This window comes from Microcaecilia unicolor, chromosome 7 (assembly GCF_901765095.1).
Source record: "Microcaecilia unicolor chromosome 7, aMicUni1.1, whole genome shotgun sequence".
In the NCBI taxonomy this organism is placed as follows: Eukaryota; Metazoa; Chordata; class Amphibia; order Gymnophiona; family Siphonopidae; genus Microcaecilia; species Microcaecilia unicolor.
In genome coordinates, this window is record NC_044037.1 from 297,435,067 (window position 1) to 297,450,113 (window position 15,047).

The 15,047-nt window shown below is 43.0% G+C and overlaps 1 protein-coding gene across 7 annotated transcripts in view; it reads right to left on the reverse strand.

Annotated features, from left to right (window-relative positions):
- Positions 1-7,929: 7,929 nt before the first annotated feature.
- Positions 7,930-15,047, reverse strand: part of BIN1 (bridging integrator 1) — a 258,711-nt gene continuing 251,593 nt past the window's right edge. For all 7 annotated transcript variants that reach the window (XM_030210518.1, XM_030210517.1, XM_030210515.1 and 4 more), the window contains 2 exons: positions 12,724-12,825; positions 7,930-10,110 (listed from right to left, as the gene is read on the reverse strand). In XM_030210518.1, coding sequence (XP_030066378.1) covers positions 10,003-10,110; positions 12,724-12,825 — 210 coding nt within the window. In that variant the 3' untranslated portion in view covers positions 7,930-10,002. The remainder of the gene's footprint in view (positions 10,111-12,723; positions 12,826-15,047) is intronic.

Here is a 15,047-nt window from a genome sequence, read left to right on the forward strand (position 1 = left end):
AAGACAGGGCAGCCTTGTGGGGAGCACTTTTATGTCTATTTTTGCCTTCTCTGCAGGGATATATGGGAATTTGCCTATGGTCAAGCTCCATGAGGGTAGAAAGACTTACCATTGAGGTCAGGGGAGTGGGAGGAGGAGCAGAAGGCCTTGGTGCTGGAGCTCATGGGCTGTGACTCTGCTGCTAGTGGTTGGGTGATTGCTTCCGAACTCATGGCTGTGGAGGTTTCCCTACGAGAAGGGTGCTATCAGTGGAAGAAGCCAACCGCAAAGGCACTGTGGCCAAGTCTGTGGTGCTGCATTGACACATTCAGTCAACGCTACTCAAGAATATTGATTACCATGCCCATAATACTTGATCATCTATCTTTGTGAGGTAGATGAAGAAGGGCTGCAGCTGCTCAGGTCTATGGATACAGCAGACTAAAAGAAAGATGATAGTCTGAGGCTGGAGCCACAGAAATCCTTGTACAGCCTAGGCAGCTTCTTTACAGGAAGAGGGCTCCAGGTACTCTGGCTCTGACAAGTGAGGGCACCAGCAACTGTGCCTACATTGGCCTTGTTTGTCTACGGAGAAAGAACATTCCCCCAGTCTTTGCACTTACCATATGTTAAGCAAGGTAAGCAAAATCTTAACACACTTCAGAAAAAAAAAAAGGCCCCTTTATACTCTTGTGAGCTGGTACTACGTTCTCAAAGCCATCTTATAATACAACAGAAGCCACTGCTACGTAATAGTGGGATGATGTGTAGTAACTCATCCTTTCGCTTCATCTTTCTACCATTGAGAATCTTTTAGACCGGTGGCTGGAAATAATGTCTAGCTGCTGAGAGAAGTGCAACAGGGCAAAAGGGTACAGATTGTACATAAATAGAACAAACGACAGTACACACACCCAGGTTGACACAACTTGTATTCTTTTCTTCTGAACATGGTCCAATCAACAAATCAGACGCATCCAGATTGTATAATTGCACTAGAAAGGGGGTTCACAGATCTATGCAAAGCTGACTGGTTTGCTCAGTGCTTAGAAGACAAAGAGAAGGGCATGCCTTGGGTCACTGCAGCTTCAACTCGGAGCCTGCATCCACATACAGAACTATTACAAAAAAGAAAAACCACTAGAGGCCTATTGAATTATCAGCACAGCAAGTCAACGCACTGCATACAGTTCAGAAAACACTGGGAAATCAAAAAGGTAGCAATTTGACCAGTTGTGGGGAAGTAGGTTATCTAAATGAATCACAGAACACGTTAAAAATGCCTATGGATAATAGAACAGTGAGAGGCTGAAAGACTGAAACAATTACAAAACCATCTTAAAGCTGCAGGATAGCAGTGGTTCAATAAGACAGTGAATGGAACTTGTGCACAATTCAAAGAACTGGTAATTACAAAAAAAAGAAAAATACAGAAGCAAAACAACAATTCTAGAAGTTGACCTATGGGAATATTGAGAATCTTATTGCACTTCTTTAGCCTAACATATGCAAGTGTAGCTACGTTTGCATGAATATTTTAACTCAAAATTTCTCGGCTCTCACCATGGATAATGGTCAAGCAAAAGTGAGGGTCCTTTGAAAATACCCGTACAAAGGGCAGTCCACGCAGTGGCCCTCAAGATGCCATTTCTACATCTGCTACCTTCTACTCAGACTAAAATGATTTTATAACCAAACGATTTGCCTTATATCTCTAACATAAATAATTTAATGAAGAATATGCAGGTTATTTGTAAACAGGCCTATATTTCACAATAATTTATCATTTAAGTCTTACATTATAAAAATTCCTTTTCTGTAATATAGACCAAAAAACACTTTTTGTCAAACACTGGAAAAAGTTTAAGCATTATGGGCAAAAAAAAAAAAAAAGTGGAAATTTAAAGACCAGCAAGCCTTTGACAATAGACTAGGCATTCCCATGGAAGAGTATTGGCTCACACTTTGCCATGGGTAGTATCTATGTGCAAAGCATTGTGGGATGCCACTTGACTCAAATGGATAAAAGAATTTGGATAAACTGTTCTGCTTTTAAAGGCCATTGGGATACAGGCTTCAGTGGCAAGGGATGAAAATGAATGTGACTAAAAGGAATCATACCCACTCGGTAATATAAAAGCACATTGGTATGGCATCACCATGTCTTGAAAGCCAAAGGAAAGCTAAAGGAGGTTGCTAATAAACCCAGTCTCACAGAAACTGCCCTTTTCTATTTCCCCCCCAGGGGGAAGTTCTTTAATATGGACGAGTCTTTTAGTCTGGGGGCAGTTCTGTGCAGCATGGTCTAGGATCCGGTCCTGCTAGACCACACAAGCCATAGCCTCAGCCTCGAACAGAAGGTTCTATATGACTTGGTGACCCCCGTCTACCTTTAAAACATCCTAAAATAGCTCAAAGCTCCAAAAGATTCTTCTGGGTAATATCAGAAAACAGAATGAGCACAGTGTGAAATAGAACACACCGGAAACAAAAAGCGGGGAGGAGAATCCTCATGCAAATCAAAAGCAATGAACACAAAAAGTGAGGACGAATTGAGGAGGAAATCCAAAAAAACTTTATTAGTAATAAAATGATGAGCCGACATGGCCGTGTTTCGGTTTCCAAGCCTGCATCAGGGGTCAAACAAATCTTTTTAGTTTGTCATTCGATAAAAAAAAACCAAGGAAAATATGGCTTTAGGACTTCCTTAGAACACAAGAATTGAGAAATCAACTGTGAAGCGCCTCGACGGCAACACATATAAATGGTACTGCTGACGTCATTTACGTGTATTGCCGTTGAGGCGCTTCATAGTTGACTTCTCAATTCTTGTATTCTAAGGAAGTCCTAAAGCCATATTTTCCTTGGCTTGTTTGACCCCTGATGCAGGTTTGATGCCGAAACACGGCCATGTCGGGTCGTCATTTTATTACTAATAAAGTTTTTTGGATTTCCTCCTCAATTCGTCCTCACTTTGTGTTCATTGAAATAGAATAAACCACCATTCTGAGTTTCTCAGTCAGTTGAAATAAGCACATAAAAGTTGAGCAGACATGACCTGGAAGTCATAAGGTAGTTGGTAACTCAGTGGTCACTTTATTATACAATAATTTACCCCAAGAGGGTCATGAAGGGTTAGTCTAGAAGAAAGTATCCATGATAGCTGCCTTCCATTAGGGCCCTTGCAGAAACACTGGAAATGACTAGTAAAATCAATGGTGCATAGCTGGCTTTATCGGTTGTCATCAAAAGTGACTCGACACGGGCTGTGTTTCGGCTATATGGCCTGCAGCAGGAGTCTGCAATCATGCCCGAGTGACAACTATCGAACATAGTAGATCCAAAAACAACAATTGGATTAGCGCAGTTGAGCTCTGAATGCTGGGGGGGGGGGGGGTTCCGTAATTGAGGATCACATATTTATAATGCTTTGGTGCATATTGTTTTTGGATCTACTAGTTCATCACAATGTTCGGTAGTTGCCACTTAACGCACAGAAACAGGTTTTATGGTTTATGGGGTGATAAATTGCACGTTGCTGAATTTTCCAGCAATTTCCTGTTAGGGGGTGTGGCATGGGCACTTAGTCTCTCCTAAATAGTAGGGCACCATATGCTGGCCGTGTTAACTCTGCAAGTACCGAATGCTAATAACATTACATAGTAGATGACGGCAGAGAAAGACCTGTACGGTCCAGCCAGTCTGCCCAACACGATAAACTCGTATGTGCTACTTTATGTGTATACCTGACCTTGATTTGTATCTGCCATTTTCAGGGCACAGACTGTAGAAGTCTGCCCAGCACTAGCCCCGCCTCCCACCACTGGCTCTGCCACCCAATCTTCAATTTTAAAAAAAAAAAAAAGAGAGAATGCTCCCAAAAGATGCCATGTTAAATCTGTCTTAGCACAAAGTTAAATCCTGCATTGCAACATTTTAAGCCCAGATTCTAGTTTACATCACTAAAAGGGTCTCTAGTTTACTATTTTAAACAGGACTCTCAGACAGCCTGGCAAGGTGCACGATATACAAATGGATTTGTCAGTAAATCCATTGGTGTCAGACTTGTGAGTTCTTGTACCAAGTAGAGCGCTGCTGAGCCCAATACTCGGACCAGGTTCTGCTTGGCGGCTGGACAACCCCAGTTTTCACCTGCACTGACCATTACTATGAAAAGACTGTTTTAGATCTACCCAATGACTGATTTCTTTTAGAAAAAGTAGAACTTCAAACTAATTATTATTTAAAAGTGCTTTTCAGTAACACATGCCCATTAGAAGTCCATTCGTAGTAGCACCCCCAAATGTTTTATTTCTTTCAGTTAGTTGTTGATATAAATAAAACCGTCACAAGATATCATGTCTCCTTTTGGGTTGTTTTTTGTTTGTTTGTTTTTAAATTTCATTATGCATAAAGGTTTTTGAAGATTCCTCATACTTGGCAACTCCCTCCTTCAAGAATATAAGTAAACTCTTGGTCTTGCTTGGTTGACTGTCACCAGATCGCCATGTAGGCAATTCGACAGATGTAAACCATAACGCATGAAAAAAATTAGAGCAAACTCTGAGGAAGAAGTCCTGAAGTGGGGTGGGTCTGGTTGTAATAAATCAAAAATACATGAGGGCACCAACGAAAAGAAATGAACAAGGGTGCAAAAAAAGAGAAAAAACAATAGGGCCATTTTGAAGAGTCTTGTTTTAATGATCTCCTCACAATGGAGCAACTGAACAGTAGATTGATCAGTCCCAGAACTGACTAATACATTACTTATGGTTGCTGTCCAGGTCTTGCTGCATCTGAGTAAGTGGAACCGCCTCAAACCCCAGTCAATCAGGTTTGAAGACCTACTATATATGAAGGCAAACTGCGGACCTCACAGCATACCCTGAAGAAAGCTACTGCACGATGGCTGAAATATTGGTTCCACTTATTCAGACACCGCAACAACCATGACGCCAGCCACAGAATCCTAAGAGAACATAATACAGTGCTTAGCCACATCTATTGAATAAACATTGTTACCTGTTTGGCCGGAAAAGACCAACATCAAGTGAACAAACGTCTAATCTCTTTAAAATAAAGTTTAAGAGCTAGCTTGATAGATCCTGAAGAATCTCAGTTTAATTCATTTGCTAAACTCTTAAAAAAATAAAATTAGAGATGAATTCCTTAAGTTGCCCAGGTTGCAAGGTCCACATTAAATATCACTGTTAGAATTCCATGAATCTGCTTGACTCGTTCACCCTCACAGTTTTGAAAAAAAAAAAAAAAAAGTGTTTTGGACTAGATTTCAACAAACTCCAAGTCAAATCTATGGACAAGATGAAAACCCCATCAAACTGAATGCAGGACTTCAAATTTACACACGAGTCCAGTGAAGACAAAGCCAAGGCTGACCAACAATGTACCTAACCCTACCTTACTTCTATGAAAGCAAAACATGTAGGCTTTAATATATTGAACAAGTATCAGGAAACACAGAAAGCTACCCAAAACCTATGAGCTAACCACTGGAATAAAGTGCCCTGCACACGACCTATTTTTTGATGTACGATTATTAAGATTTGTGTTCGATATATGTTTCCATCTATTATATCAGCCTCAGGTGAACTCCACTAAGCACATGGTCTGGTGCATCTGGATATTAAGCAGCTTCTGAACACATGAACAGAAAAATAAATGTAGCCCTCACTACTGAAAAATAAAGGTGATACGAAGGCCAAGCATCAGCCAGCAGGCATGACAGCATGAAACGTGTTTCAATAAATTTTAGGTTACAATGTACACTGTATTTTCTCTACTAGCTGCTGGAGATGTGTTGTGCAGCACCCATCGTAATAATGTTAAAGGGGCAATTTTGAAGATGCCTAGGAAGTCTCCAGGTAATTTGAAAATAAGGTTGCTGGTCCTCTTGTACAATGGGAAACTCCCCATGGACCAGCAGGTGCAGGGATTTCAAAACGAAATCTCCAATGGGTACTTTGTTTCCCCCCCCCCCCCCCCCCCCCCCCACTTTAACCTCATTTATTCCCACATCTCGGAAAGTATGTGTGAAGTTCCATAGTCTATATACAGTTTTAATGACTGGAAGCAGGGAACTAGCTTTCGGTAGCTTACCAAGTCAGGCAAATCACTTTGAAAATCCTCTAAAAGCAGACAGTGAAAGATCTGGATGCAGGATTCTGAAGTGCCACAGAAAACAGTTACACATGTTTAAGCATAAGAAATTTACCTACCAAATATTTCCATGTTCAAGCAATAGTCAAGTACCTTCCTGGGACTTTAACGCAACGATGCATAGGTTGACTTTCCGTTCAGTGACAAACTGCATCATGTCAAAACCAAGAGATGTAGATTTTTATTTTCATTGTGTCTGTGAATTTGTACTCTTAAGTAGGCAATATAAAGTGGTATGGAATGCAGACAATTTACTAGATTAGATAGATTAAATAGATTAGATAAAATAGATAAGATAAAATAGATTAGATAAAATAAAATAGATAAAATAGATTAGATAGATTCTATCTAATCTATCTCTCTGTGAATATCACAGTTCGGATATGTGTGCATCTCTCGACTGCTAAAACTGTGGCCAAAATATCCAGCTAAAGTTAGCCAGATCATGGCAGAAAATCATTACCTGGCTATTTTGAAACCGGTGGCGTAGCTACGTGGGGCCTGAGGGGGCCCTGGCCCCCCTGCCGACGATCCCCTTGAACCCCCCTCCCCCGCTGTCGCCGCCCACCCCGCTGCCGCATCAGATACCTTGTTTGCTGGCGGGAGTCCCCGAACCCCACCAGCCGAAGAGTGTCCTCTTCAGCGCCGGAGTAGCGCCTTTCGTTCAACGAAGTTCCTGGTATGATCAGCTGTTTCTGACGCCTTACGTCCTGCACCGTGCATGTAGCCCCGTGCAGGACGTAAGGCGTCAAAACAGCTGATCGCATCAGGAACTTCGTTGAACGAAGGCGCTACTCCGGCGCTGAAGAAGACTCTCTTCGGCTGGCGGGGTTCGGGGACCCCCGCCAGCAAACAAGCTATCTGATGCGGGGCGGGCGGCGACGGCGGGGGAGGGTCCAATGCGGCGGTGGCGGTTCGGGGGGGGCTACAGCGTGGGGGGGTAGCTAAACAGTGCCCCCCACCTCTGGCTCTGGCCCCCCCTCCTGGCGAGGTCTGGCTACGCCCGTTTGAAACCCATGCTCAGACTGCCCATGGCCTCTCCTTACTTTATACACGTAACGTTTGACCACATATCAACTGTTCTGGCCAGAGAAAGAAATAGCAGTCGGCACATTTCTAAAATGAGGAACTTATCTGGGTTACCTCAGGACTTACCTGGACAAGTACCTTTGAAAATCACCCTCCCACTTTCTAAAGTTCACAGATGCAAAGGGAGTAAAGTCAGGCTAACCCTCAATTTTGCTGATTTGCAACTTTTTGGATCTAGTGGACTAAGCTAAAAGCCAATGAATTTCACAGATTTTTGCATATGATTGAACTGGCTATTCCAATTGGCCAGATGGACAACTGGGCCAACTACACCTCATGTGTGAAAAATGGGTTAGTCCACTTATCCATAAGACCATCCATTTAGCTGATTCGTTCCAAAATGAAGCCATGACCATTAACATGAACCTTATGCCATTTTCAACTATATGTTATTCTGACTGCTAGTGTACACTATCTTCTTTGGTTTTACCAAAGAGAGGCTATATAAAGCTTTTATAAATAGACCCTATTCCAGGAAAGAGCTGCCATTTCTCAGACCAGTTTGGAATATGCAGTGTGAAGCATCTACTAGACGCCTTCATGGACTAAGACTTGCCAAACCCACACCTCAAATATTCGTGGGGTTTTCTTTCAGCTTGCTTTAGTTTCCAACTTCAAACATTTTCCTTTCTCTTTCTCCACATCACCCCCGTATGAATGAGATCCCAGATATGTGCTTCACTCAACTGAGAGAAAACCGATGTGAAGATTTATTGACCCTATGTAACATCGTCACTCAGTTACAGAACTTTAGCTCAAGGCTTGGTGAGTTAATAAACTTTTCACAACCAATATGCATTCACCGCTCACATTGCTATAAAATTACTATCTGGTATTACATGTTAAAAAGGAAAACAAACATACACAAACATCTAACATGTCTGAAACACCACACACAAAATCAAAGCGTAATTTTTTAGGGAGTGGGGTTACAATTTTAGTTGGGGTAGACAATGTTTAAAGGCCAATCCATGGCTGCAGAAATCCAGCTTCCCCTGCTGGCTAGAAGCATCCGCTATCCTTTCTCAGGCCTGAGGCTGCATCATGAGAAATGTAATTGGGGGGAGGGGGGGTCATTAAACTGAATTACCAGGCTCATGATCTTCTAAGGGAAACCTCAGGATGAGGGAGAAATGTGTCTTGAATATAGATGTTTGCCATCAACTTTAACTTTAAAAAAAAAACTGCTGGTTTGCTTGAACAGCACATCCCAATGGAAAGGGAATTTATCAGGACAGTGTGTCCCTAGTAAAAAAAAAATCCTACTGCATGCAACTTCTTTAGCCAGTCTAATTCCCCTTGTAATGCAATCTCTTGGACCTGGATTGCTAACAGCAAAGCCTTCAAACAGCATCGTCTCCCAAAAAGAGAAATGTCCACATTTTTTTCACCTTTAATAAATCTAACCCAGTCTAAGAAAAGTGCAAGTCGACAGACCCAATTACACGAAACGGTTCGTATTAAACTACCTTCCACTAGATGTCTCCGCCTTACAGCATGAAGCCCCAATGATCCCCCCCCCCCCCCCCCCCCCCCCCGGTTATAATGCTAAAGAATTCTACAGCATCCCAACAAGACAGGTCTCTGCAGGGATCCTAAATGACACCATTTTCCATTAAGTGTTATTTTACTAGAATTTCAAATGACAGTACATACATGGAAACATGTCTTAGTAAGCTAACCAAATTACCTGCAAAATCCCTGTTAAGTACCTTCTGTAGAACTCAAACTTACTTTTCACATCTGTTTTGGAAGAATGGTTTTCATCACAATCAACATTCGTTAGTGTTACCTGAGAATCTAGGAAAGCCTTCATCCCAATTGCAAGTCTATATAATCGAGGCCTTTGATGCAGAATGCCAATTGCCCAATTGCTTGTCTGGCAAAAAGATGGTCCACTGCATTCCATTCTACTACAGATAGGGCTTCTATTCTCTGGTGTTTATAAATTGCCAACGTGGGTCTTTATTTTCCAGCTCTTAGGGATACCTTGACATTTTTTAGTGTTTTGGTGCCACAGGCATTATGGCAAAATCAAATATGTACAGTTGGGTCATTTGAGTTATCGGCACAGAAAAGACACTAAAACCGAGTGGACGGCACGAGACAAGGCAGAGAGGGGTATGGGAGTTTCTGCTGTTTATCCAATAAACCCTTGTTTTCATTATTTTTCTTTCAGGGGTGTTGACTGGTGCTTATCAGAAGCCCTGTCTATAGTAGAACCGTGTCCTACTGGACTCCACCATTCTATAGCAAACTGGGGACTTACTACATTCAATTGTACTCAAGCAGAAGGGCATCAGTGTAACTCCCCTTCCTTGCCATCACATGAACCTTGAGGATTTCAGACATAGCTACAACAACAAAAAAAAGCAATCAAACTACAGTGCTCATTTCCTCCAATGCACTGGAAACGTTTGGGTAGTTTCCAAAATCCAGAAGCCTCAGACAAGCGTCCTTCTAGATAGCTATCCTGGATTGACCTCCCCAAACCTTCAGTGAATAACCAGACCTGCTGTGCCCCTGGAGAGCCATTAATGCTGTCCAGTCAGGAGTGAGAAAGAGGTATATAAACCTTTTACTGTTTTCTTTTGCTTCACACCCTTTTTTATTGTTTTCAAGCCCTGCTTTTACAAGAGTTGTGACCCTTTTAAGCAGACACATTTAAGGTCATTTTCCCCATTTTGTTTTAGATGCACTTTCACAAAACCCAGCTTCTTGCGGCTCAGGAGAGAGGGAGCTGGGCCCATCTCTGCCTCACAGGACTTTCTCGGTAAAGTTCTCTGGAAAAACTCCGCGAAACTGGTCGAATTTCTTATTCTGGAGCCAGTCTGTCTCCTTAACACCCATCAGCCAGCCTTCATCCTGGAAAAGAAAGACAATAGGAACAGAGGTCGTTTACTCAATGGCACAGAGAGGAGGAGATACCCTGACTTTAACAATTTGTAGAAGAGCAGAATCGGAACTGAAAGAAGAGCATCCAGGAACTAGGGAAACACTTCCAGATGCCAGAAAATGTACAACTGTGTCAAATCTGTGCCTTCAAAACACAAAGTACATCCTAGTCAGCTTCTTTTGATTGCTCCCCTGATAAGGGAAAGGGGATGGGGCTCGATATACCGCCTTTCTGTGGTTTTTGCCACTAAATTCAAAGCAGTTTAGATAGTATATACACGTACTTATTTGTACCTACTACTACTACTTAGCATTTCTATAGCGCTGCCAGGGTTACGCAGCGCTGTACAAGTTTAAACATGGGGAAGGACAGTCCCTGCTCAAGAGAGCTTACAATCTAAAGGTAACAAACTACGTAGTCAGTGTAGGTAACAGGAATGGGGAAGGTGGTTAGGCGCCAAAAGCAAGGGAGAAGAGATGGGCTTTGAGTAAGGACTTGAAAATGGGCAGGGAGGGCGCATGGCGTATGGGCTCGGGAAGACTGTTCCAGGCATAAGGTGATGCGAGGCAGAAGAGGTGGAGTCTTGAGTTAGCGGTGGTGGAGAAGGGTACAGATAGTAGTGATTTGTCCTGAGAGCGGAGGTTACGGGTGGGAACATACGGAGAGAGGAGGGTAGAGAGGTAATAGGGGGCTGCAGATTGAGTGCACTTGAAGGTCAATAGGAGAAGCTTGAACTGTATACGGTAGCGGATCGGGAGCCAGTGAAGCGACTTGAGGAGAGGGGTGATATGAGAGTATCGGTTCACGCGGTAGATAAGACGTGCAGCGGAATTTTGGACAGATTGAAGGGGGTTAGGTGGCTAAGCGGGAGGCCAGTGAGGAGAAGGTTGCAATAGTCAAGACGAGAGGTAACGAGCGAGTGGACGAGGGTTCGGGTGGTCTGTTCAGAGAGGAATGGGTGAATTTTGCTAATATTATAGAGGAAGAAGCGACAGGTCTTAGCTGTCTGCTGGATATGGGCAGAGAAGGAGAGGGAGGGGTCGAAAATGACTCCGAGATTGCGGGCTGAAGAGACGGGGAGGATGAGGGCGTTGTCAACAGAGACGGAAAGTGGGGGAAGAGGAGAAGAGAGTTTGGGTGGAACGACAAGGAGCTCAGTCTTTGCCATGTTCAGTTTCAGATGCCGGTTGGACATCCAGGCAGCGATGTCTGAAAGGCAGGCCAAAACTTTGGCCTGGGTTTCGACTGTGATGTCGGGAGTGGAGAGGTAAAGCTGGGTGTCATCAGCATAGAGATGGTACTGGAAACCATGTGATGAGATCAGCGAGCCCAGGGAAGAGGTGTATATCGAGAAAAGAAGCGGTCCAAGGACAGATCCTTGAGGAAATGGAGGGTTAAGTGACTTGCCCAGAGTCACAAGGAGCTGCAGTGGGAATCAAACCCAGTTCCCCAGGATCAAAGTCCTCTGCACTAACCACTAGGCTACTCCTCCACTAGTAACATTCCATGTAGAATCTCAGATAGGGAAAGGGAAATCAGACTTGAGACTTTCTGTGGTTTTGGCAACTACATTCAAAGCGGTTTACATAGTATATACAGGTACTTATTTGTAGCTGAGGCAATGGAGGGTTAAGTGACTTGCCCAGAGTCACAAGGAGCTGCAGTAGGAATCGAACCCAGTTCCCCAGGATCAAAGTCCACTGCACTAACCACTAGGCTACTCCTCCACTAGCAACATTCCATGCAGATCAGCAACGCGGCCGCGCAGGCTTCTGTTTCTGACACCGACATCTTACATGAATGCGATGTCCAACGGTGACATAGGCAATATATTTTGATCGGCTGGAATTTGTGAAGTCTCGTTAGCCAAAGGCTACCAAACAGGTGGAATGGAGACCAGGTTTACAAAAACACAGCTTAATGAAATGTAAGAACAATGAGGCAGATACAGTATTGAGCAGAACTTATCCGAATAAGTCCCAATGATAGGTTCATGCCCAGATTTTCAACGGCATTTACCCCGATATTGAATATCAACCGCATCAATTTTTTTTTCTTTTCTTTAAAAGAATAAAATTGTGGTACTGTATAATAAGAATATGGATTATGCATGGGGATTAAAAGGGGTAAAAACTGTAGTTTCTGACTATATTTAGGGTCCCGGTTACTAAGCCACGCTATGGGCGTGCTAGCGTTTTTAGTGCGCACTAAAATTTAGCACGCACTAATGCTAAAGGCACCCATATATTACTATGGGTGTCTCTAATGTTAGCACGCACTAAAAACGCTAGCGCACTTTGGTAAACATGGCCCTTTGTGATTAGCAAATTCACCTCTATATCAATTAAACCCTTTATTCTACCCTAACCAAATGCCTTGAAGTTATTTTACTAATTTAAATAAGTTATTAGCGTAGAGTGGATTAATAAAATCATTCCTAAAGAGGGTCAGAAAACTATCCTTTTCCATCCATTCAGCAGATATTTTAAGATATTCACCAGATCTTGCTTAAGCCTTCTGGAAGGCAGAGAAAAGAGAAACAAAGATCACAGATAAAATAAAAATAAAAAAAGATCCCTCACCTGCTCTTCTGGGTTGTCAAAGTGAACAACCAGCACCACATCGCCTGCTTTCAAGTTCAGTTCATCACTGTCGGTGGATGCATAGTCATGTTGGGCCGTGACCTGCGGAGAGAGAGAGAGAGAGAACAGATGGCTCAGTTCCAGGACAGGAGACTTATCACCTGTCCCTGCTGTTCCCACTGCACCCATAACCTACTCTCAAGCTGCATGTTAAACGTGAAAACTATCAGCCCCTATCAGACCGACCGTTCACTTGTCTATTAGACTGTAAGCTCTTTGAGCAGGGACTGTCTCTCTTTGTTAAATTGTACAGCGCTGCGTAACCCTAGTAGCGCTCTAGAAATGTTAAGTAGTAGTAGTAGTATTACATATAGCAGTGATTTAACCAGAGCTGAGATTGTGATGTCATAATGCCTCATTCCACCAATGCCTAAGAGCCAACCTCATCAGTGATGTCACAATGGCTTGATTGTCCTATATTTGTCTCACTCTTATCTATTAGATTGTAAGCTCTTTGAGCAGGGACTGTCTCTCTTTGTTAAATTGTACAGCGCTGCGTAACCCTAGTAGCGCTCTAGAAATGTTAAGTAGTAGTAGTAGTATTACATATAGCAGTGATTTAACCAGAGCTGAGATTGTGATGTCATAATGCCTCATTCCACCAATGCCTAAGAGCCAACCTCATCAGTGATGTCACAATGGCTTGATTGTCCTATATTTGTCTCACTCTTATCTATTAGATTGTAAGCTCTTTGAGCAGGGACTGTCTCTCTTTGTTAAATTGTACAGCGCTGCGTAACCCTAGTAGCGCTCTAGAAATGTTAAGTAGTAGTAGTAGTATTACATATAGCAGTGATTTAACCAGAGCTGAGATTGTGATGTCATAATGCCTCATTCCACCAATGCCTAAGAGCCAACCTCATCAGTGATGTCACAATGGCTTGATTGTCCTATATTTGTCTCACTCTTATCTATTAGATTGTAAGCTCTTTGAGCAGGGACTGTCTCTCTTTGTTAAATTGTAGAGCGCTGCGTAACCCTAGTAGCGCTCTAGAAATGTTAAGTAGTAGTAGTAGTATTACATATAGCAGTGATTTAACCAGAGCTGAGATTGTGATGTCATAATGCCTCATTCCACCAATGCCTAAGAGCCAACCTCATCAGTGATGTCACAATGGCTTGATTGTCCTATATTTGTCTCACTCTTATCTATTAGATTGTAAGCTCTTTGAGCAGGGACTGTCTCTCTTTGTTAAATTGTACAGCGCTGCGTAACCCTAGTAGCGCTCTAGAAATGTTAAGTAGTAGTAGTAAACTGGGCAAGCACTATCAAACCTAGTGGATACGTGGGAAGATCTATCAGGTACGGTCGTGGCAGCACATCAGGCAGTATACCCTCCTCCCCTCTCCCTGAGAGATCAGAGGAGATTTTGTACAAGCAATGAAGCTTAGCACAGTGTTTTAACACACAAGACCACACAGTGCACTACAAAATTAGCAAAAGGTATTTTATATATTACATAACGTAAACTCCATGAAAGTGATGAAAAGCTCTTTCACTGGCCCAGAGCAAAACAGCAGTAGGCTACCAACAGGTCCCTGTTGGCTCCTGTGCTGTGCTAAGGAGTCCACTGAATCAAAGATCTTTGTGTCATCCAACTCCATTTCCGGGGAAAACGCCCTACATCGTTCGTCAATCAAAGGGCCACCAGTCATACAGCCAGAAAAGTGGAGCCTTATCAGACCCCCCTGCTACCTGGCCCTTCTTCAAGGTCTGGTACACATTTTAAAAAATGAACTCCAGGGTGAAGCCCACCTGTAGGCTAGCATCCTGTACGTCATTAGAAAGAAGTGAGGAGCGGTCTCTCTAGACCCCTAGGATCCTTTTCCTGTACTCTGCTTCATGGCTATTCCAGACCAAAAAAAAAAGGCAGCCATTCCCAGCAAAATCACAGCTTCACCAGTCCATGGTGCACCCTTAACTGAAGCAGACCATTTTGTTCCATAGATGGATTCAACCACACTACCGCCATTAAGCATGTCCTCCTGATGCCTCCACAGCCTACCACACTGGCACAAACCAGCTTTTCCCCTCTGTCTGGGCTCAGACACCAGCAAGCTCCAGTGGGAAGTACTCATTGCTTTCTCCTTTGGCCTTATGGTTTGGGGTTTTTTTTTTTTTGGTTATTTTCTGTAAACAAACCTTGATAGTAACATATAGTAACATAGTAAATGACGGCAGAAAAAGACCTGCATGGTCCATCCAGTCTGCCCAACAAGATAAACTCACATGTGCTACTTTTTGTGTATACATTACCTTGATT